The sequence below is a fragment of the Hyperolius riggenbachi genome, chromosome 5, assembly GCF_040937935.1.
Source record: "Hyperolius riggenbachi isolate aHypRig1 chromosome 5, aHypRig1.pri, whole genome shotgun sequence".
In the NCBI taxonomy this organism is placed as follows: Eukaryota; Metazoa; Chordata; class Amphibia; order Anura; family Hyperoliidae; genus Hyperolius; species Hyperolius riggenbachi.
Window position 1 is genome coordinate 121910452 of NC_090650.1, and position 19287 is coordinate 121929738.

The 19287-nt window shown below is 43.3% G+C and overlaps 1 protein-coding gene across 12 annotated transcripts in view; it reads right to left on the reverse strand.

Moving 5' to 3' along the window:
* GADL1 (glutamate decarboxylase like 1) overlaps window positions 1-19287 on the reverse strand; it is a 437687-nt gene that overhangs the window by 57496 nt on the left and 360904 nt on the right. For 11 of the 12 annotated variants that reach the window (XM_068236211.1, XM_068236209.1, XM_068236210.1 and 8 more), the window contains 2 exons: window positions 18846-18897; window positions 7660-7749 (listed from right to left, as the gene is read on the reverse strand). In XM_068236211.1, the coding sequence (XP_068092312.1) occupies window positions 7660-7749; window positions 18846-18897 (142 nt within the window). Of the gene's footprint in view, window positions 1-4057; window positions 4378-7659; window positions 7750-18845; window positions 18898-19287 lie in introns of all 12 variants that reach the window. The other variant, XR_011020806.1, reaches the window with a different exon arrangement.

Genomic DNA, 19287 nt, shown 5'->3' on the forward strand with positions numbered 1-19287 from the left:
CGTGCTAATAAATCAGCGTGACTTATTTTTTTTCCTCTGCACGCTATGCGCGCTAGTGGTAGCATAGCGTTCATAACTAAGCAGCAGCCACTGCTTACTAAAGCCACATAGTAGCAGCCGAGCTAGCGAAGTATTGCGGTAGTGATGCAATGCTACTGCGATACTTTGCTAGCGTGGCTGCTACTATGTTAACTTCAAAATTGTCCTGTTTTTAGAGCACCATGTTGAATTTTTCCTTGATACTGGAGGGAAAGCAGACTGTTCCCCTCGATACAGATAAAAAGTAGATGAGTACAGCACCGTGGTGTTTTAAAAAAGGCTGAAAGCTGTGCACAGGGGTACACAGCCAAACTGTGAGCTGTGTGTGCTAGTTTGCCCCATGAAATGCAGTGACAGTGATTATCAGTATTTAGCAGGAGAGCATCTAAAAGACTGAAGATGATCAAACTTAACGTTCTCTCCAGTACAATCCTTTCCCTTCCTATTTCACCCAGACTTTCTTGCACTCCAGAGATTTTTTTTTGCTTGAAGAGAGTAAACAAAAAATGGGCGGTAGCTCAGTTATTGAGAGAAAAGTACTGCATTTCTGAAATCAAAAATTCAATCTAAACTACCAGGTTTATATCTTTAGAGTTCCTCAGGCAAAACTATTTGACTTCAAAATAACACATTACTTTCCAAGGGAAATTCAGTGCAAAGTTCAAATAAAAAAACACATCTAAGGAATGAAAATGATTTCTTTGTTTATGAGCACAATCTTCAAGACTTATACTGGTGGGATGTGTGGTTTAATTTATTTTGTTGCCGTAGCTAAGTCATTGGCATTTGCCAATCAAACTGACTGCTGCAGTGATGACCAACAATTATTCAGCTTGCCTACACAGATTCATTATTATTATTATTCACGTATTTAGACAGAGCTGTCATACGATGCAGTTTATGTACAGAATCCATTAAACAAATCACATCACTCTCTGTCCCTCAAAGTGATTCACAATCTAATGTGATTAGAAGCCAATTGACCTACCAGTATATTCTTGGGACATGAAAGGAAAATAGAGCACCCATGGAAACTTATGTAAAGCCAGGGTCAACATTTAAACTCAAAACATGTCTGTAGCGGAGGCATAACTATAAATCATTGTGCCCCCCCGGAAAACTTTTATATGGTCCCCTTAATCACTGCAGTCTTCAGTCATTTTTCCACTTATGCATCCGAGCGATTTTCACCTCCCATTAATTAGCCAGTACTTTTATCACTATTATCACAATGAATTGATCTATATCTTGTTTTTTCAGTCACTATTTAGGCTTTCTTTGGGTGGTACATTTTGCTAAGAATTTTTTTTTCTAAATGCATTTTAACAGGAATATTAAGAAAAAAATACGAATATTAAGAAAAAATATTAAGAAAAAATTATGCTACCATAATTAAAGCCCACGTATTGTATTTGCCCATTTGTCCCGGTTATTACACCATTTAAATTGTGCCCCTATCACAATGTATGGCACCAATATTTTATTTGGAAAGGTGCATTTTTTTCAGTTTTGCATCCAACACTATTTACAAGCTTCTAATTTAAAAAAAAATAATTGTAATATACCTTCTTCACATGCATATTAAAAAAGTTCAGACCCTTAAAGGGAACCAGAGAAGAAGGACAGTAAAAAATAGGAAAAGCTTTTATACATACCTGGGGCTTCCTCCAGCCCCATAAGCCTGGATCGCTCCCACGCCGCCATCCTCCGCTTCCACTATCGGCGGTAACGGGTCCCGTCATTTCCGGCAGACGCGACCAATTTTCCAAATGCACAGGGGGCTCCCTCCATACCCTTACACATGCGGCTGCGTAATAGGGCGCCGCACGCGTAAGGATAAGGAGAATGCACCAGTGATGCGGAAAATTGGCTGCGTGCTTCCGCCGACTGGCCGACTGGCCGAAAGTACGGTACCGGCGGACACAGGCGTGGGAGCAATCCAGGCTTATGGGGCTGGAGGAGGCCCCAGGTATGTATAAAAGCTTTTCCCTTCTTCAGCTCTGGTTCTCTTTAAGTAATTATTTCTGCTTTGTTTTTTATTGTAATTTTTTTTTATTAAAAAAAAAATATTTGGGTATGAGTGTGGGGGTAAACAGTTAGTTTTAAAAGTAATAAATTGTATTTATTTAAAAAAAATGTATGTAGATGTAGTTTTACTATCTGGCCACAAGATGGCCACATTTAATTCTTTTTTTGTTAGTCCTGTAAGCAAATGCTCTCGCTTACAGGAAGAACTGAAAAGAAGCCGTCGGTCTTTCTAACGGGGACTTAGATAAATGAATGGGAACTGTGAGCATGCGGTGAGTGTGCAGCAGCGCAGTAGCAGCCTTTTGGACGTATCAGTAACTTCCAAAAGGTGTCATTTTGTAATTTTTATTTTTAATTTTTTATTAAAAAATGTTTTTGCAATTTTTGCGTTTTTGACATATATTTTTTCATTTTCCTGTCCTTTTGTCTCATGGCTCCGGTGGATGGCATCTGCGACCACTATGTCTATTCTATTCTAGACCCTGACATTCCGCGCACATGTTATGTGCGGAGGGGTATCTATGTTTTTGTGGGTCGGGGTGCCCTCCGCTGTGGCCAGGACATGGAGAGGGAATTTATTTGTGACTTGCTGGGTATTGGTGTTTATGTCCAGGCTTGTTGCCTGGCTACCATTGACCCAGCAAGACGCATGTATGCAACTTTCGGCGAGCGCCGGATGTTTTGGGAGCAAGTGGAATGCAAATGGATGCGCTCCACGGACGCCTGCGGACTTCCTATACCCATGCGGCCGCTGATTCAAGCGGCACATGGGGCGGAAGTTGCTTGATGTCATACTACAGTGTTTCTCCTCCGTGCGGCTTCCAGTTAGCGCGCGCTTGCTGAATTTTTCCATGGCTGACAGGTAAATACTTTGATTACTTTGATGAGACTTCTGCTAGTTTGCATATTAGGTTAACTGTTCCCCATCAGGTCCGCCACATAGGCTCCACCCAGCAGGACACTGATTGGTGTTTTTATTGGGGGTGGGTGTATTTAAAGATTTGTGCACGGGTGTATATTTAGGCTACTGCAGTTTGAGATAGGGCTGAGTCCCGAAACAGCGTCTGTCATTGCTATGCCTTTTTGATACAATAAAAGAGCTTTGATACCACTTATGAGAGTGGTGCCGGTCCTACTTGTTCTTGGGATTGCTGCAGGTCTGTCTGGACACTGAGACCTTGACCAGGGCACACTCGAAGATAGCTACTATTTGTGGTCCTCCTCCTGTACATTGTTTGATATACCCTCACATTGGAAGGCAGGTTTGTCATGACACTGACCCAGAATGTGGATACACTGTAGATCAGTTGCTTTAAAGAGAACCCGAGGTGTGTTTAAAGAATGTTATCTGCATACAGAGGCTGGATCTGCCTATACAGCCCAGCCTCTGTTGCTATCCCAAACCCCCCTAAGGTCCCCCTGCACTCTGAAATCCCTCATAAATCACAGCCATGCTGTGAGGCTGTGTTTACATCTGAAGTGTCAGTCTCAGCTGCTCCTCCGCCTCCTGCATAACCCCGGTCCCTGCCACTCGTCCCTTCCCTCCAATTAGCAGAGAGGGAAGGGATGCAGGCAGGGACTGGAGTTCTGCAGGAGGTGGGGAGAGCAGCAGACTGACACTATAGAGATAAACACAGCCAGCTCTGACAAGCTGTTTGTCAGCAGCGTGGCTGTGATTTATGAAGGATTGCAGACTGCAGGGGGACCTTAGGGGGGTTTGGGATAGCAACAGAGGCTGGGCTGTATAGGCAGATCCAGACTCTGTATGCAGATAATATTCTTCAAACCCACCTCGGGTTCTCTTTAACATAAGTTTGACCACTGGAACCCCATGCTTCTTTCAAATGAGATTTTACTGAAGCCAGAAGAATCAGCAGGACAGCCAATAGGCATTGTTTAAAGGGCAAAACATTACAGTTACATCTTTCAAATACCTCTCACCACAAGATCACTTTGAGAGAAACTATGAAAAAGATAAAAAAACACTTACCTGTAAACTGTCCTTGATGATTTCATTATGTTATCACAGCCATAATGTAACATCTACATTATCATGTTGGCGGTAATTATACCACTTATTATCCAAATCAAGATCAGTGTTGTATGCTTCAGGACCATGGAAAGCTTTGCCTCCATAGCAAATTTTGTGAAGACTTCCAGACCCCCTTCCTGTGCCTGCCTGGAGAAGCAGCACTCGTCTCATTGATTGAATCCCAGGCCCTGAATCTGATGCACCACCTGTGACCCCAGTGGTTTCATCACTGCAAATAAATAAGTGGACCTCATGTGTGAGATCACTGGATGAATAAACTGGAAAAGAACACAAGATGTGGAGGGGAATGTGTCAGATGAATTGATTTAATTCATTAACACAACATCTCACCATTCTGAATGGTTCATTCTAACACAAATGTTTTAAAGTATCTGAATTTAACTCCCAGAGCCTTTGAACCCAAAGCACTCAATATGCTTATCACAGCCTTTAGTGTTGAAGGTCCTTCTTGTTCTCTTGCTTCCTCCTTCTCACGGAACACTGGCATCACCCTTGTGGCACATGACTGAAGATGTTTTGTGCCCAAGGAAGCTGGGGACTCTTGCATATCGGACAATGAACTTAATGCATCCTTCAGCAGTTTACATTTACCTTGGGTGCTGTTCATTTATCTGTGCAATGCGCTATTCTACAATGTTTTTGTCATGTATGCTCATTTGGCTACTTGTTGCTGATCCACATAATGAAATTAACAACCCTAACAACTCCACACAATCTTAATTTCTTTTTGAAATAACCTCCCACCCAACATAAGCCCCTTCCTTGATAACCCTTATTCTCCCTAGTATTAACCCTTTTCTCCTACCTAACCAAATCTCCTACCTAACCAAATCTCCTACATAATTAAATCTCCTACATAATTAAATCTCCTACCTAATAGACGGTGTAATGGTTAAGGCTCTGCCTCTGACACAGGAGACCAGGGTTCGAATTTTGACTTTTCCTGTTCAGCCAGCACCTATTCAGTGAGGATAGTTTGGGCAAGACTCCCTAACACTGCTACTGCCTATAGAGCATGCTCTAGGGGCTGCAGCTCTGCTGCTATGAGTCCACCAGGAGAAAAGTGTGATATCCTCATCAACAAAGTGGACAAATTAAAATCCTTCCTATTGCTAGGGAGAATTGGTCTATTGTAAACCAATGGGGAGCCCCATGCTCCTGCCGACCTCCGGTACTAACTATTCCCTGGACCGAGCGGTGGTGTCGTGTTGGCGGACGGCAGTGGGTGAATTGGACAGAGCGGATGCGAAACGGCAGGTAATGTGTACAATGGTATGGAATTGGTAATGTGTTCAATGGTATGGACATGTGTCGGAGTACAATAAATTCTGGGTAGTGCGCTTTTACCATACCGTTTTGCATCCGCCCGAGTGGGAACTGAGCATTAGTGGGATTACAGAAGTTCATCAAAAAGGTTTTACAACAAAATGTTCAGAAGGGTTTTTATCACTTCTTCATTTTGAATAGTTATCCCTTAATGACCCCCTACTCCATCATAACTTCCCCCCCTCTATGTAAGTGTCTATATAATTGCCTAACCCTAATCTACCCCACCCAAAATTATTCCTTAAGCCAAACACCAACCTTCTCCAGAGTAAAAGTTCACCTCAGGAGGAATGAAAGTACTGCCTGAAAAGACAAAGCCTACTTTCAGCACTCACTTCAGTCACCTATTTTATTAGCTAACAAAGAGCTGTGCATGTCTAGATTAGTTGATATTAAGAAGAGAAGACCAACAACAAGACAATTAGAGGCAGTCAGGCATGTGTCCCCAGGGGCCTTAGGCACAGGATAAGGGTGAAAAGCAGATGAGAGTGCATTCGGGGGATACAGGGGTGGGAAGAGTACATCATAACTACAGAGGTGTAATGGAGATAAGTAAAGGAACATAGAAGTGGAAAGATAAAGGGAACATAGGGGTGAAAAATAAATGTAGTGGTATGTACTTGCTGGGTGAAGTATTTTAAGTAGAGTCATAGGCAGATGGTGTTTAGTTGCCCCCCCAGGGGTGTATATTTACACTTCGAGAAGACACTGTAATGTGCACAGAGAGGACACAATGATTGCAGATCGTTGATGGTGCACAAAGTTGGACAAGTATACGCAAATGGAGTGGAGGTCATTGAAGAGACACAACACATATTGCACACACACATGCAGTGAATGGCACTGAGGAGGCACAGTGAAATATAGTGCAGTGGAGAGCATTTAGGCTAGAAGCACTCTTGATTGTGCAGGAAACCACGAGTTTCCTCCCATATTTGTTTCTGTGTTTTTCTCTGCACCATGCAAAATACATGTTTTTTTTTCTCACAGGAAAGTGTTGTATGAAAATTGCATGAGGTTTCCACACAATATGCAGGAAGATCCAGCATGCTGTGCATTTTCAAATGTTTTTTTGCAAATTGCAGAGAGCTGTGATTTGCAGTGAGGCCCATAGACTTGTAAGGAAACATCCGAGATAACCAAAAAAAAAAAAAAACAGATCTACTTACCTGGGGCTTCCTCAAGCCCCTGAAAGGCTATGTGTCCCTTGCCGCAGCTCCAGTGTCCTGGGATCTCCTCCGTTGCAAAAGCCAACCTCACCAGCATCTACTGCGTGGCCTGGAACATTCAGGTAAGTAGACCTGTTTTTTTTTTTTTGTTACCTTGGACCTTCCCTTTAAGTACGATTTTGCATGCATTTTCCTGCTATGCGAAAAAAGCGCATGCCATGCAAGCTAATACGCTACCAGCCTGAGGGTATACGTTAGATTGGTGTGCACTACAAAGTCACAGGAATGGAGAAGAAAAGACCGAGTGAATTGCTTTAGTGCATCAAGGTGTAAAAACATCATAAATATTCTGTGCAACCAGAGCTAAATAGTCTGCCACCTCCTGACTCATTTGTTTTGATTGTAGTTGGAAATAAGTCAAATCCATTTTCCTATTTTTGAATCACAGCACCAGTTATACCATTAAGGCTACCAGAAGCACTACTAAGTGGAAAGTTCCTGTACAAACGTAATACCAACTTTGCTCATTAAGACAACTTTCCCTGGACAGAAAATTAGTTTTGACTAATAGAAATGCAGAATAAATTAAGTCGGAGGTGAGAACATTAATGATGATCTTCTAAACTACCCTAATTAACAGCAAACTGACTAATATTTACTGTAGTGGAAGCTACAGAAAATCAATTCTAGTTGGTTTATATAGGTGGTTATACTTAATTCGGAAAATAAAATACAGACAAGGTAGTAAAATCATATGGCTGGAACCTGAAAATTTAAATATCTTAATTAAATGTAAATATAGATAAACCTGTCCTGTCCAAGCTGAGGGTCCCATATGCCCGACAAACACATAAATCTAACCTCATAAACACGTAAATGTAATTGAGCTCCATGCTGTAATTTTTTTGTCTGTTGCTTGCACTCATTTTGGTTTACCACATGGGGGTGGTAGAAACTTAATAAGCTTTAAACAATGACTAATCTTTCCTATTGCAAACCACTTCCAGCAGCATCCTTTTTTCAGATGGTGGGATTCACACTTACTTCATTCAGCCTTTGCCAGTATTCTGGTCCTTTTTCCATGTCTCTTAAACTTGGTGGAATGTACCAGAAGCATATATTTGCATACTCCGGCTATAAAACAAAAGAATAAATACTATAAATACTAAACAATAAATATGTATATATATATATATATATATATATATATATATATATATATTTTTTTTTTTTTTTTTTTTTTTTTGGGGGGGGGGGGGTGTTCACAGATTCCAAAATGCATTTAATTAATAAATGAACTTTTTTCTGCACATTTTTAAAGTGAACCTGTCATGTTTGCAAGACAATTTGTCTAACCTGGCTGAAGCCTCTTTCATACAGGAGGCTGATGGTGGTGAATTAATTGCCTGGCAGCTGTTCCCATGCACCAGACAGGCGATTTCTTGCAGGCCAAAGCAGGGAAAAGGGCACTGGATAAATATCTTTATCAACATTAGTACATTGAAGTATTTAAAATATGTTATTGTTTTAGAAACTTGCAACATAATCATTTTTTGTCATATTATACCATTTGTATGTACAGATTTTACATTATCAAATATGTTATCGTTTCTATGTGTGTAAGGGTGTTTGTGCAGGGGGAAGTGGTTAGGGTTAGGCACCACCGGGGGGGATGGTTAGAGTGAGGCACCACCAGCGGGGGGTGGTTAGGGTTAGGCACCACCGGGGTGGGTGGTTAGGGTTATGCACCACCGGGGTGGGTGGTTAGGGTTAGGCACCACCAGGGAGTGGTTAAGGTTAGGCACAACCAGGGGGGTGGTTATGGTTAGGCACCACCAGGGGAGGGTTCTGTGTGAGAGTAGGGCTAGGTTAAGCTACATTGTTGAATTATTTAATGATTTTTAAAGTTAATATCTTTTAGTTTTCATCTCCCGTCTGTTTAAAATGGTATTTATCATTAAACAATTTCGTGAACAATGTTTATCGTTATTGAGATTTTGTTATCCACCTGCACCAATTTGTTATCCAGCCGGGCCTTTTTTTGCTGGCGCCCTTTTTTCAAGCACCCTGTTAGCCACACTCAAGAATGAAGCAGTTTCTACAGGTGGGTGGGGTGTAAGGGCTGTTGTTACAGGTGAGTTATTGTAATGCTCTGCATTTCCCCCCCACCACTGTCTAGCTACCCAAACAATGGTCTCTCTGGTTACCTAAACAAAGGTCTCTCTGGCTACCTAAACAGGGGTGTCTCTGGCTCTGGGGTGGGAGTCTCTTGCTTACTAAACAGGGGGACTCTCAAGCTCCCTACAGGTGGGCTATCTGGCTACCTAAACGGAGGTCTCTCTGGCTCCCCACAGGGTGGCTCTCTGGCTATCTAAACAGAGGTCTCTCTGGCTACCTAAGGGGGTGGTCGCTCTGGCTACCTGAATGGGGGTCTCTCTGGCTCCTTCGGCACTCTGGCTATATAGATGGATTCGCTCTGTCTCCCTCCTACAGTGGGAGTTTTCTGGCTACCTAAACAGGAGAGACACGATATGACACAGCTATGCAGAAGGTCAATTGTGAATGTGAAGCATTAATCAATTCCTACTGCACTACTTAATTCATAGTCTACTTATAATGTATTCCTCCCACCTTTCAAATTCAATAATGTACCTCAGAGGGCCCTACTAATCCATGCCCTGCACTGATGTGGACTAACAAGTCTAAAGTAGCTGTATATCCAGGTTGAATTAGGATGCCGTTGTAAAATTAATAGACCATAGACTTTGCACTCTAGTGGATGTGTATGTAGCAAGGCATGCATTTATTTTCACTTAGAACTTTGGCAAATGGCATTGCCAATAATAAGCAATATCTCTACTATTCTAACACTAATCCACCTCCCCACTCCAACTCAAACCTTCCCCTCATCTCTCTTAACACTAACATCCCCCCTCTCCTCTGCCTATCACTAAGCTTTCTTACCCGCTACCTAAAGAGAAACCATGACCAAGAATTGAACGTCATCCCATTTAGTAGTTGATACCCCCTTTTACATGAGAAATCTATTCCTTTTCACAAATGGATCATCAGGTTGCTCTGTATGGCTGTTTTGTGGTGAAACCCCTTACACAGGAAACTGTAAAGACCATGGTCCTGGCAGTTTCCTGTCTGTGAACCTCATTGCATTGTGGAAAATAGCTGTTTACAACTGTTTCCAACTGTCAAAAAGCAAGCAGCAGCTACTTCCAGTGACATCACCTGCCAGCAGTTAAAATGTCACCATGTGATAAATGGATGGTGCCGGCTCCACTTCCTTACTACAGATTGATCGATCCAGAGTGCTGCTTAAACTTAGCCAGGCACATCGTTTTCAAGCAACAGGAGGTGTGCTTCACACTATCGCTTCGATATATACATAATTATTGTAAAAATGAAGCACTTTTTTGTATTACATTATTTTCACTGGAGTTCCTCTTTAACTTCTAACGTTAATCATTGCGGCTCGGCTATATTATAGCCAAACCCCACTCCTCACATTACGTTGCAACTCTTGCCGCTATCTGAGTTTGGCTACAGCGTAGCTCAACTCCTTGTTGTGATCCATATGCCCATCCTGCGGCTTCTGGTGCCTGCATATGAAAATGAAAGTCTCTGAGTAGTTCATCTAAAGCAGTGCCTAGTGACAGTGCAGGTCACAGTATGCCTTTTTTTCTCCTCAGATTGCTGGGGATTGCTGGGTATGAGCAATGGAGACACATTTATTTTTAAAGCCTTGTACACAGGCTAGATACAACTCTGCAAGCGTGGCTGAAAATGAACTACCTCTGCTGAGAATCTAGGGTGTGTTCAGCAGCCCCCATTGATCAGTCTGGCTGTACAGCCTCAGGCCTGCAATGTCACCTGAGGGGTTGGGTCCCTATACCCTCTGGGTGACATACCTCATACGTATGTATTAGGATTGAGGCCTAGATGTTAGCTATACACTTTAAATATCGACCACTGAAAATCCAGCATGTATAAGGCAGCCATGACCTCTCGACCCCTCGGCCAGAGATCCGTTCACTCTGGTCTGAGCAACAGCTGAGAGCATTATTCTCCCCACTTGCCTGGACTGGTGTGACATCACTGCTTCCCCCTGCATTGATCAGAATATGTCGCTCCCACGTGTAAGTGAGCAATGTGTCTGCATAGCCTCAGCCTCATTAGGTGACAGTGATTGAGCATATGTACAGGCCTTAAGGACTTAAGATATAGGCTCAAATTAGACTTGCCAGAGTGCTAGTTTATCTCTATAGTTCGTACTCGCTATACCACTTTAGTGGTCCATCACATTGTCCTCTGCACTTGTGCCATTCTGTTGGATGAATGGCAGGGCATCCGCTGTCCCAAAAAACTGACCTGTTTTCCCTTTCCAGTAATGCTACAACAAAACTGGGTATTTTAAATAAACATATGTGAATGTGCCTATTGGAAAACTTAAAGTGGATCCGAGATGAACTTTTACTCATTGCATAATTGTGTTCCTTTCCTATTGTTTATAGGGCATTCCTCAAGCCAAATACTTTCTTGCTTTTGTTTTAATACTCTAATTCCCTATAAACTAAAGAAGCCCCACCCACAGTTTTCAGAGAGCCTTGGCAGTAGCAAGGGCTCATGGGAGCTCAGTCTGGGCAGGAGGAGAGGGAGGCATTACTAGCCAGAGATTTCAGAGGCAGAGGGGAGGAAGGAGGAGGAGGAGTGGGGGTTAGGTTTTGTGCTGATGGTGCAGATAAGCTTGGCTGTGTGTAATGTTTACAAACAACATGGCTGCTGTCATTGTATCATAGGAAGAAATAATCATATTCTATTAAAGCTGTATGCAGACAGGTTTGCTGTTTAAACCATCTAAACTGTACATAAGATATATAGACAAGTTACTTGTTATAGTTAGTTTTTCATCTCATATCCGCTTTAAGCCTTTTCAGCTATGACAATTTGTCTATTGGTCTGCTGACATCCACTCCAAGAAACGGTCTGAAACTCTTGCAAAGTTACAGTAGATGATTGTAACCATGTCAGTGCCCTAGTAGCATCAGGTTTACTGCTGTATGTGATACTCTTTTTATTTGCCCTTAAAGCGGGAGTGTCTCCATAAAAATCTAATTTCAACAGCATCTGGTCTGAGTGTATTAAGTGATAAAGATGCTAATCCTGCATTCAAAACTTTCAAAACTTTTTCTGCTGTTATGGTTTGACGTTATCACATACTTAAGGAGCACTGGCCCTTTAATAGTCAGTGCCAAACAGTTGCATGCTGGGGGTTCTTTTTATCTATAATATATTCCTCCTCTTTCATGTATTTTCCCTGCCTAGCTGCCTAGCTGCCTCTCTTGTGTTTACAAGTAAGGCTGAGGTGACTCAACGATTGGAGGAGTAAAGAAAAAAAGTAAAGGGTAGAAATTACATCAGGCTTTAGTCTTAAACTGTGGGCAAAAGACATGGTTCCCACCAGGAACACAATTCTCTTCATTTACTATATAATATTCACTGAAATCAAAATGTGGACAGTACAATACATGTGTTATGTACAGTAAGTAGATGAAGTATTTATCTACTTATATAGGTGTTTTTTTCCCTGGCATAGTATGGCTAATCCTACTGCTTTAACCTCTTGCCGACCGCGTCACACCGATGGGCGTGGCCGCGGTGGCAGCCCCAGGACCGCCTAACGTTGATTGGCGTAAAGTCCTGGGGCTCTGTTTTGCAGGAGATCGCGCGCAGGCTGCGCGCGCATCTCCTGCTTTGGGGGCGGAACTCCGCCCCGCCTTCAGTCTCTGAGCGGCTATTGCCCCTCAGGAGACTGTTAGACAGCGTGATCGCCGTCTATTTACATGGTGCAGCGCTGCGATTAGCAGCAGCGCTGCACTGGGGACAAGAGAGCGAAGCCTATGACAGCCCATCGCCATAATTGGCTGGCTGTAGGAAGGGAGGGAGGGAGGGAGGGAGGGTATTTAAAGAAACAGGTTTTTTTTACTAAGAAAGCCAACAATAATATTTATAAAAAAAATAAACATGGGGGAGCGATCAGACCCCACCAACAGAGAGCTCTTAGCCTTAAAGCTGCAGTGGCCTATTTTATTAAAAATGGCCTGGTCACTAGGGGGGTTTAGCACTGCAGTCCTCAAGAGATTAAAGCAGTATGAAACTCAAATTTCATTTATTTTTAAACATAGGATAAAAAAATAGAAAAAAATAATATGATTGGTTTTGAAGTTACTATACTTCACTCAGAAACTAATTGGACAAATTATCAGGTTGTCTTGTAATCAACGAATTGCTGAGAAATAAAGCAGCAAATGATATCTGCTCTGTTTCCTCTGCAAATAATTAATCAGAAGTCAATCTGATAGTTTGACCTGCAACCAGCAGGTTGTTATCAATTAGCTTAAAGAGAACCCGAGGTGGGATTTTATGATGTTAGTGGGGCACAGAGACTGGTTGTGCACACTAACACCAGCCTCCATTGCCCCATGGTATGCCTCCAGGACCCCCCTGCTCGCCGCTATACCCACCGCAGTGCTAGCGACACACAGCGTGTCGCCAGCACAATGTTTACCTATGCCGTGTCTGTTAGCGGTGCTCCCCCGCCTCCTCTGTATCGGCGCTACCCGCCCGCGTCCCTTCCCTCCCGCTGATTGGAGGGAAGGGACGCGAGCGGGTAGCGCCGATACGGGGGGGGGGGGGGGGGGCGGGGGAGCAGCGCTGACTGACACGGCATAGGTAAGCATTGTGCTGGCAACACGCTGTGTTACATAATTGCATACATGGAACTCACTGCTATTAGTTATGCAACACCCCAATAGGGGGAGCACAAGGTCAACGTTTGTTAAGAGTAGCTATAGAAAAAAAGTGAGTGATGAGAGGAGTGCATGTGTCTGGGTGTATACTAGACAAATGCACAATGATATGGGAATACATGTCTGAAATCTTAAAATCATGGAGTAAACAAAGTACCCTTTGCCAGAAGATAGTTTGGAAAAATCTGGGCAAGGAATACTAGAATTGACCCGAGAGAATCTAGAGGAGGAAATCTGAAACTCCCTGGACGATTGCTCTAAAGAGAAGAAGGACTGTTAACCAGGTGATAATCCGTAAAAAGGATTGTGGTGTTGAATGTCCCCGAGAAGAAATAAATAGCAATGAAAAGAATACTGAAAGAATCACCTACTGAGTAAAATTGAAAAAATTCCTCAGGGAGTGCATTAACTAAAAAGCTACATTGAATCCAATGGTGCAATACTGGAAAAAGGCGATTATACTTCCAGAAAGCCGCATTGAAGCAATATATGCGTCATGTAATACTGAAAACAACCACATGATGGCGGCAGATACAAGGCGGCCAAATGGCCGCGTTAAAGTGATGAATGCGTACAAAACTGCAGTCCAGAAAATACCCACAAGATGGAGCAAACGTGACTGAACGATAGTTACGTAACGTACGCAATATAAGCCGGAACTTGAAGCCGCCCCCGTTGATCACATGATTAAGGCCGGAAGCGGCCGATACACGTGGTGAGGAGGTCCACGCTGCATTACAGCACACGCCAGCCCATTCTCCCTGCTGGAGCCCACACAGCAGTCCGGCGCCGGACAAACTCAGGGGCTGGTTACATGAAGGGACACTGGACTGACCTGAATCCGGCTGGAAGCCTATGCAGGCACACACCCATCTGAGAATCACTACCAGGGAAGACCATAAAGCGGTATTACCTCTGGGACTTCACAGTCATTGGGATGAATATCTTGGAATGCCACATAAGAAGTTTGCGACACATTGCGGGGAACGACAGAATGGAGTGGGGAGGGCCTCTGTTGAGGCAGCAAGTACTCTATCCTAAATACATAGATGAATGCCAATTAGGTGCCCAGTGCGGGCCATTGCATGTGGGACTGTAAGTGAGGTGGCAGGACATACCCATGAATCAATTGACTTGAATATGAGAAATTAATCTCCAATATGCTGGGGGGAATCGGTACTCGAGTCATAGAGTGTTGAAGTTTACCATTAGCGTAGAATTACGCTTGCCAGGATCCCTTGTGTGGCAGAGGTGTGTTAGTGCTGAGTGCATGAGCCCAGCCGGCTGTGCTATTTACCATCTGCAGCGTGTTTTATGGTTTTAAATTTTGATACATAGCAGTGTGCAGACTATAATATACCGTCAATAAAGTTTTTGTAAGTGATTTTGAAGCAGAGGTCGATACCATTTTTTTTCTATGGCAACACGCTGTGTGTCGCTAGCACTGCGGGGGGTATAGCGGCGCGCAGGGGGGTCCTGGAGGCATACCATGGGGCAATGGAGGCTGGTGTTAGTGTGCACAACCAGCCTCTGTGCCCCACTAACATAATTAAATCCCACCTCGGGTTCTCTTTAAGGAAAGTGTAGATATTTTTTCTAGTAAGATTATACCGGTCTTTTCTATTAGTTTTTTTTTTTTTTTTTGCTGTACTTTAGAGAGGAACTCCAGTGAAAATATGTTAAAGGGGGTATCAGCTACTGAGTTTCTCTTTAAGTTCTAGAGCAAAAATTAAATTTTGAGTTTCATACCACGTTTAGTCAGAAACACACTAAATGCTAGGTACATATGATGCAATTCTCAGACAGATTTACTGTCAGATCGATTTTCTGTTCACTTCTATGAAAAATCATTAAAAGAAATGGAAATCACATCGGACATGTTGGAAACAATTCATTTGACAGTAAATCTGTCTGAAAATTGCATTGTGCGTACCTAGCATTAGGTTCTTAATGATTTCATATAGAAATTCAAAGCTTTTTTAGGTGTCCTCAGACATCACAGCCTCGGCCTCTTCTTCTGCAATCCACTCAGGCAGATTAGCCTTGCGTTATGTAACTTGATCTGTGTAAGAAATTGTAAGTAATTTCCCACTGTGTGGTGTCACTTGTTTGCTGCCCCTCACCCTTCTTCAAAGAGCACTTCATAGATCCCAGATCCTCTGCAAACCAACTTAACTTCCAAGCTTTCCCATGATGCAAATATTTGGAAGCCAAGTCCATATGCCAAGGATCTAACAAAGTATTTCATACAGTACTTAACCACGATATAACTTGTGTTATATTCAGCCGAAAGTGGTGTACCTTAAAGTATTGCTGTATTTTATACAGTTTAATGGAAGGAAAATCAATGTGCAGTCACCCATAGTAATCTACTTTATGTTAGTTTCCAGCAGTTTAGTGTAGTCATAGTGCTGAAATCGCATACGCTCAAAAAGGGGATAACCGCTAGTAAAATATGGAGGGGTGTGTGGGTGACAAAGGTACAATTTACACACTAAGCAGTGATGCATTGTGGGAGACCTCATAGGCTCACTCAAACCTGACTAATCGTAAATACCTTTTGTTTTAAGAAGGAAAAATTCTGTTTTACCAACATTTTACTATCACTAAACAGAATATCCAGCTAGCTCATGGTGACCTAGAACCACTAGGCAAGTATAAGGAGCTAAAAGAGACCAAATAGTCTTCTTACTACAAAGTAAAGCTGAGTATAATTTGCCTTCTTAAAACGGGTATTTGTCATAATTCATCCATAACCACTTTGTCCACTGCTACAGTATATCTACGTCATCTGTGGTACCCTCCAAGCCACAATGACGCAGATATACTGACTACGTTTGCAGCCCTGCTGTGCACGATCGAGTGCGCTTCAGAGTGCACCCCCAGCACTTTCAGCTGCATTACTAATTAGTGAAAGGGAACATGTTCCCTTGTAGCCAATTAGTCCACTCCCCTCCCATGAATGATCGCTGCAGTAGTCAACTGCAGCGATCCTTCATCTGTCCCCCTCCGTGCAGAAATCATTGAAAATATCATCCAGCAAGCAGCCTCACTCACATTACCTCATTCCTGTGACTATCCTGAAGCCTGAGCCTCCGATCCCCGCTCTGCAGTCAGCCGCACATTGCCGGGACCCAGGTTACCGGCAATATGCGGCTGACTGCAGAGCAGGGATCGGAGGCTCGGGCTTCAGGATAAGGTGAGTGAGGCTGCTTGCTGGATGATTTTTTTTTAAAGATTTGTGCAAGGAGGGGGCTGCCTGATGGGGGGGGGGCATCTGGCATTCAATAATGGGGGGTGGGGGTAGGATATGTAAGGGGGGGTACATATTTACTGGGGGCATCTGGTTAACTAAGGGGGGGATTTAATAATTTGGCACATCTGGGCACCTGGGGGGCCATAACTAAATGCTAGGGGCACATTTGGCTATAATGGGAGGCAGCGCTAATCCTGGGGGTACATCTGGCTATGATGGGGTATCCCTGATCCCGGGGACACATCTGGCTATAAAGAGGGGCACTATTCCTGGGGGTTGCATCTGTCAATCTATTCTGGGGGTGGCAAACACAGGGGACACATCTGGCTATGCTGGGGGGACTGATATTGGGGACACATCTGGCTATATTGGGGGGGGGGGGGTGATACTGGGGACACATCTGGATATCTATACTGGGGTGACTTTAACTGGTGGCACAGTTTTTATGTCAATATCCCTTTTTATTTTTAAACAGAAATTGGTAAAACTTGAGAAATAATGCATTTTTTCCCCACTTTTTCCCATTAAAATGCATAGAGAGGAACATTTTATTTGGGACCAAATACCCCCCAATGAAAGCTTAGTTTGTCTTGAAAAAAATGATATATAGATCATTTAAGTGGCAGGAGTACAGATTAAGTTATTGCTGATTAAAAAGGGACACCGCTAAAGCGTCAAAACTGCTCTGGTCCATTAGGGGAAAACAAGGTCTGGATGTGAAGTGGTTAAGTGATTAACTCTGGTTTCCCATGATGCATCACTACCACCAAATATGCATATCATCTCTTTCTCTCCCTTAAAGAAAGCCAAAGCTGTTCTAAATAAAATGATTTATACATACTTGGGGCTTGCTCTAGCCCAATACGCACGGATAGCTCCCATGCCGCGTTCTCAGCCTTCTCACAGCTCCGATACCGGGTCCCCGTCAGTCGGGCCAGTCTACGCAGGAGAAGTGCGCCCTCTACGTATCTCTCCAGTGGCTGCTGGAGAGATACACAAACAGCGCACTTCACTTACATCAGACTAGCTCCGACTGACGGAAGTTACGGGACCCGGTATTGGAGCTGCGAGAAGGCTGAGGAACGGCGGTGTGGGAGCGATCCATGCGTATGGGGCTGGAGGAAGCCCCAGGTATGTATAAATCATTTTATTTAGAACAGCTCTGGTACACTTTAAAGCCAGGCTCAAATCCAAAACTGTTTGTGTATAGCAAGCCTAAAACGTATACATTTTACAGAGCCACATCAACTCAACTGAAAACAGACTATCGCTAAACCTAACCCTATTCTCACTTGAGGCAATATTGATGCCTAACCCTAGCCAACCCCCTTAAAGAGAACACGAGGTGGGTTTGAAGAATATTATCTGCATACAGAGGCTGGATCTGCCTATACAGCCCAGCCTCTGTTGCTATCCCAAACCCCCCTAAGGTCCCCCTGCACTCTGCAATCCCTCCATAAATCTCAGCGATGCTGCTGACAAACAGCTTGTCAGAGCTGGCTGTGTTTATCTCTATAGTGTCAGTCTGCTGCTCTCCCCGCCTCCTGCAGAACTCCAGTCCCCGCCTGCATCCCTTCCCTCCCTGCTGATTGGAGGGAAGGGACGGGGGCAGGGACCGGAGCTATGCAGGAGGCGGGGGAGCAGCTGAGACTGACACTACAGATGTAAACAAAGCCTCACAGCACGGCTGTGATTTATGAGGGATTGCAGAGTGCAGGGGGACCTTAGTGGGGTTTGGGATAGCAACAGAGGCTGGGCTGTATAGGCAGGTCCAGCCTCTGTATGCAGATAATATTCTTTAAACACACCTCGGGTTCTCTTTAAGCAATATCCATGCTGCATTTGCCACTAAAAATTTAGGTTGCTGATACCTACGCCACCTTATGCTAAGGTTTATCGGGGGCTCACTGGGTGCCGCTATAGCTGCATTTACAATTGTGCTCTGTGCAGCGCCAATTTTACGGAAGTGCTACAGGCGCCTAAATTACCTGCTTCACTGAGATCATATCTGGTTGTCTGCTGAAGGTTACTGAATAGCATGGCTCTTTGTACTATGTAATTAAATATCTTGTAAGTTCTTTGTTCCAAGAGTGAAATTATGAGATCAAACCAGTTAAATTAACGCTAAAAGAATGGTTCAATGTAAAAACACATACCTCCCAGAGCAGTTCAAACCCGTCTCTTTTCTTAATTTCGTTTGCTAGATATCTGCGGAATAAAAAGAAAATGACAGCTTATGCATAATCGCCCAGGGTATAAAGCAATATGCCATCCGCTTGTGTGAATATCAGGTGAATATTAAGAAAAAAATGGCAGCCTAAGGCGTGTATAGGACTTTACATATTATTGTTATAGGTACATAATGAGACAGTGAAGAATCTGGACAGAATATATAATGTATGGTGAAAGGGCAAGGGACTCACAGAATTTTTATACTTATTTATATGGATGCAAGAAAATGAAAGTGAATACCAATTTTTAGCAGGACACCAGTTCAGGAAAGTAGGTCTCGGTGGGTTTCATTTTCAAAATAAATATTTTAATAAAAGTCAAAACAACTTATATATGGAAATTCAGGCTGACTCAAGCCCTGATCTG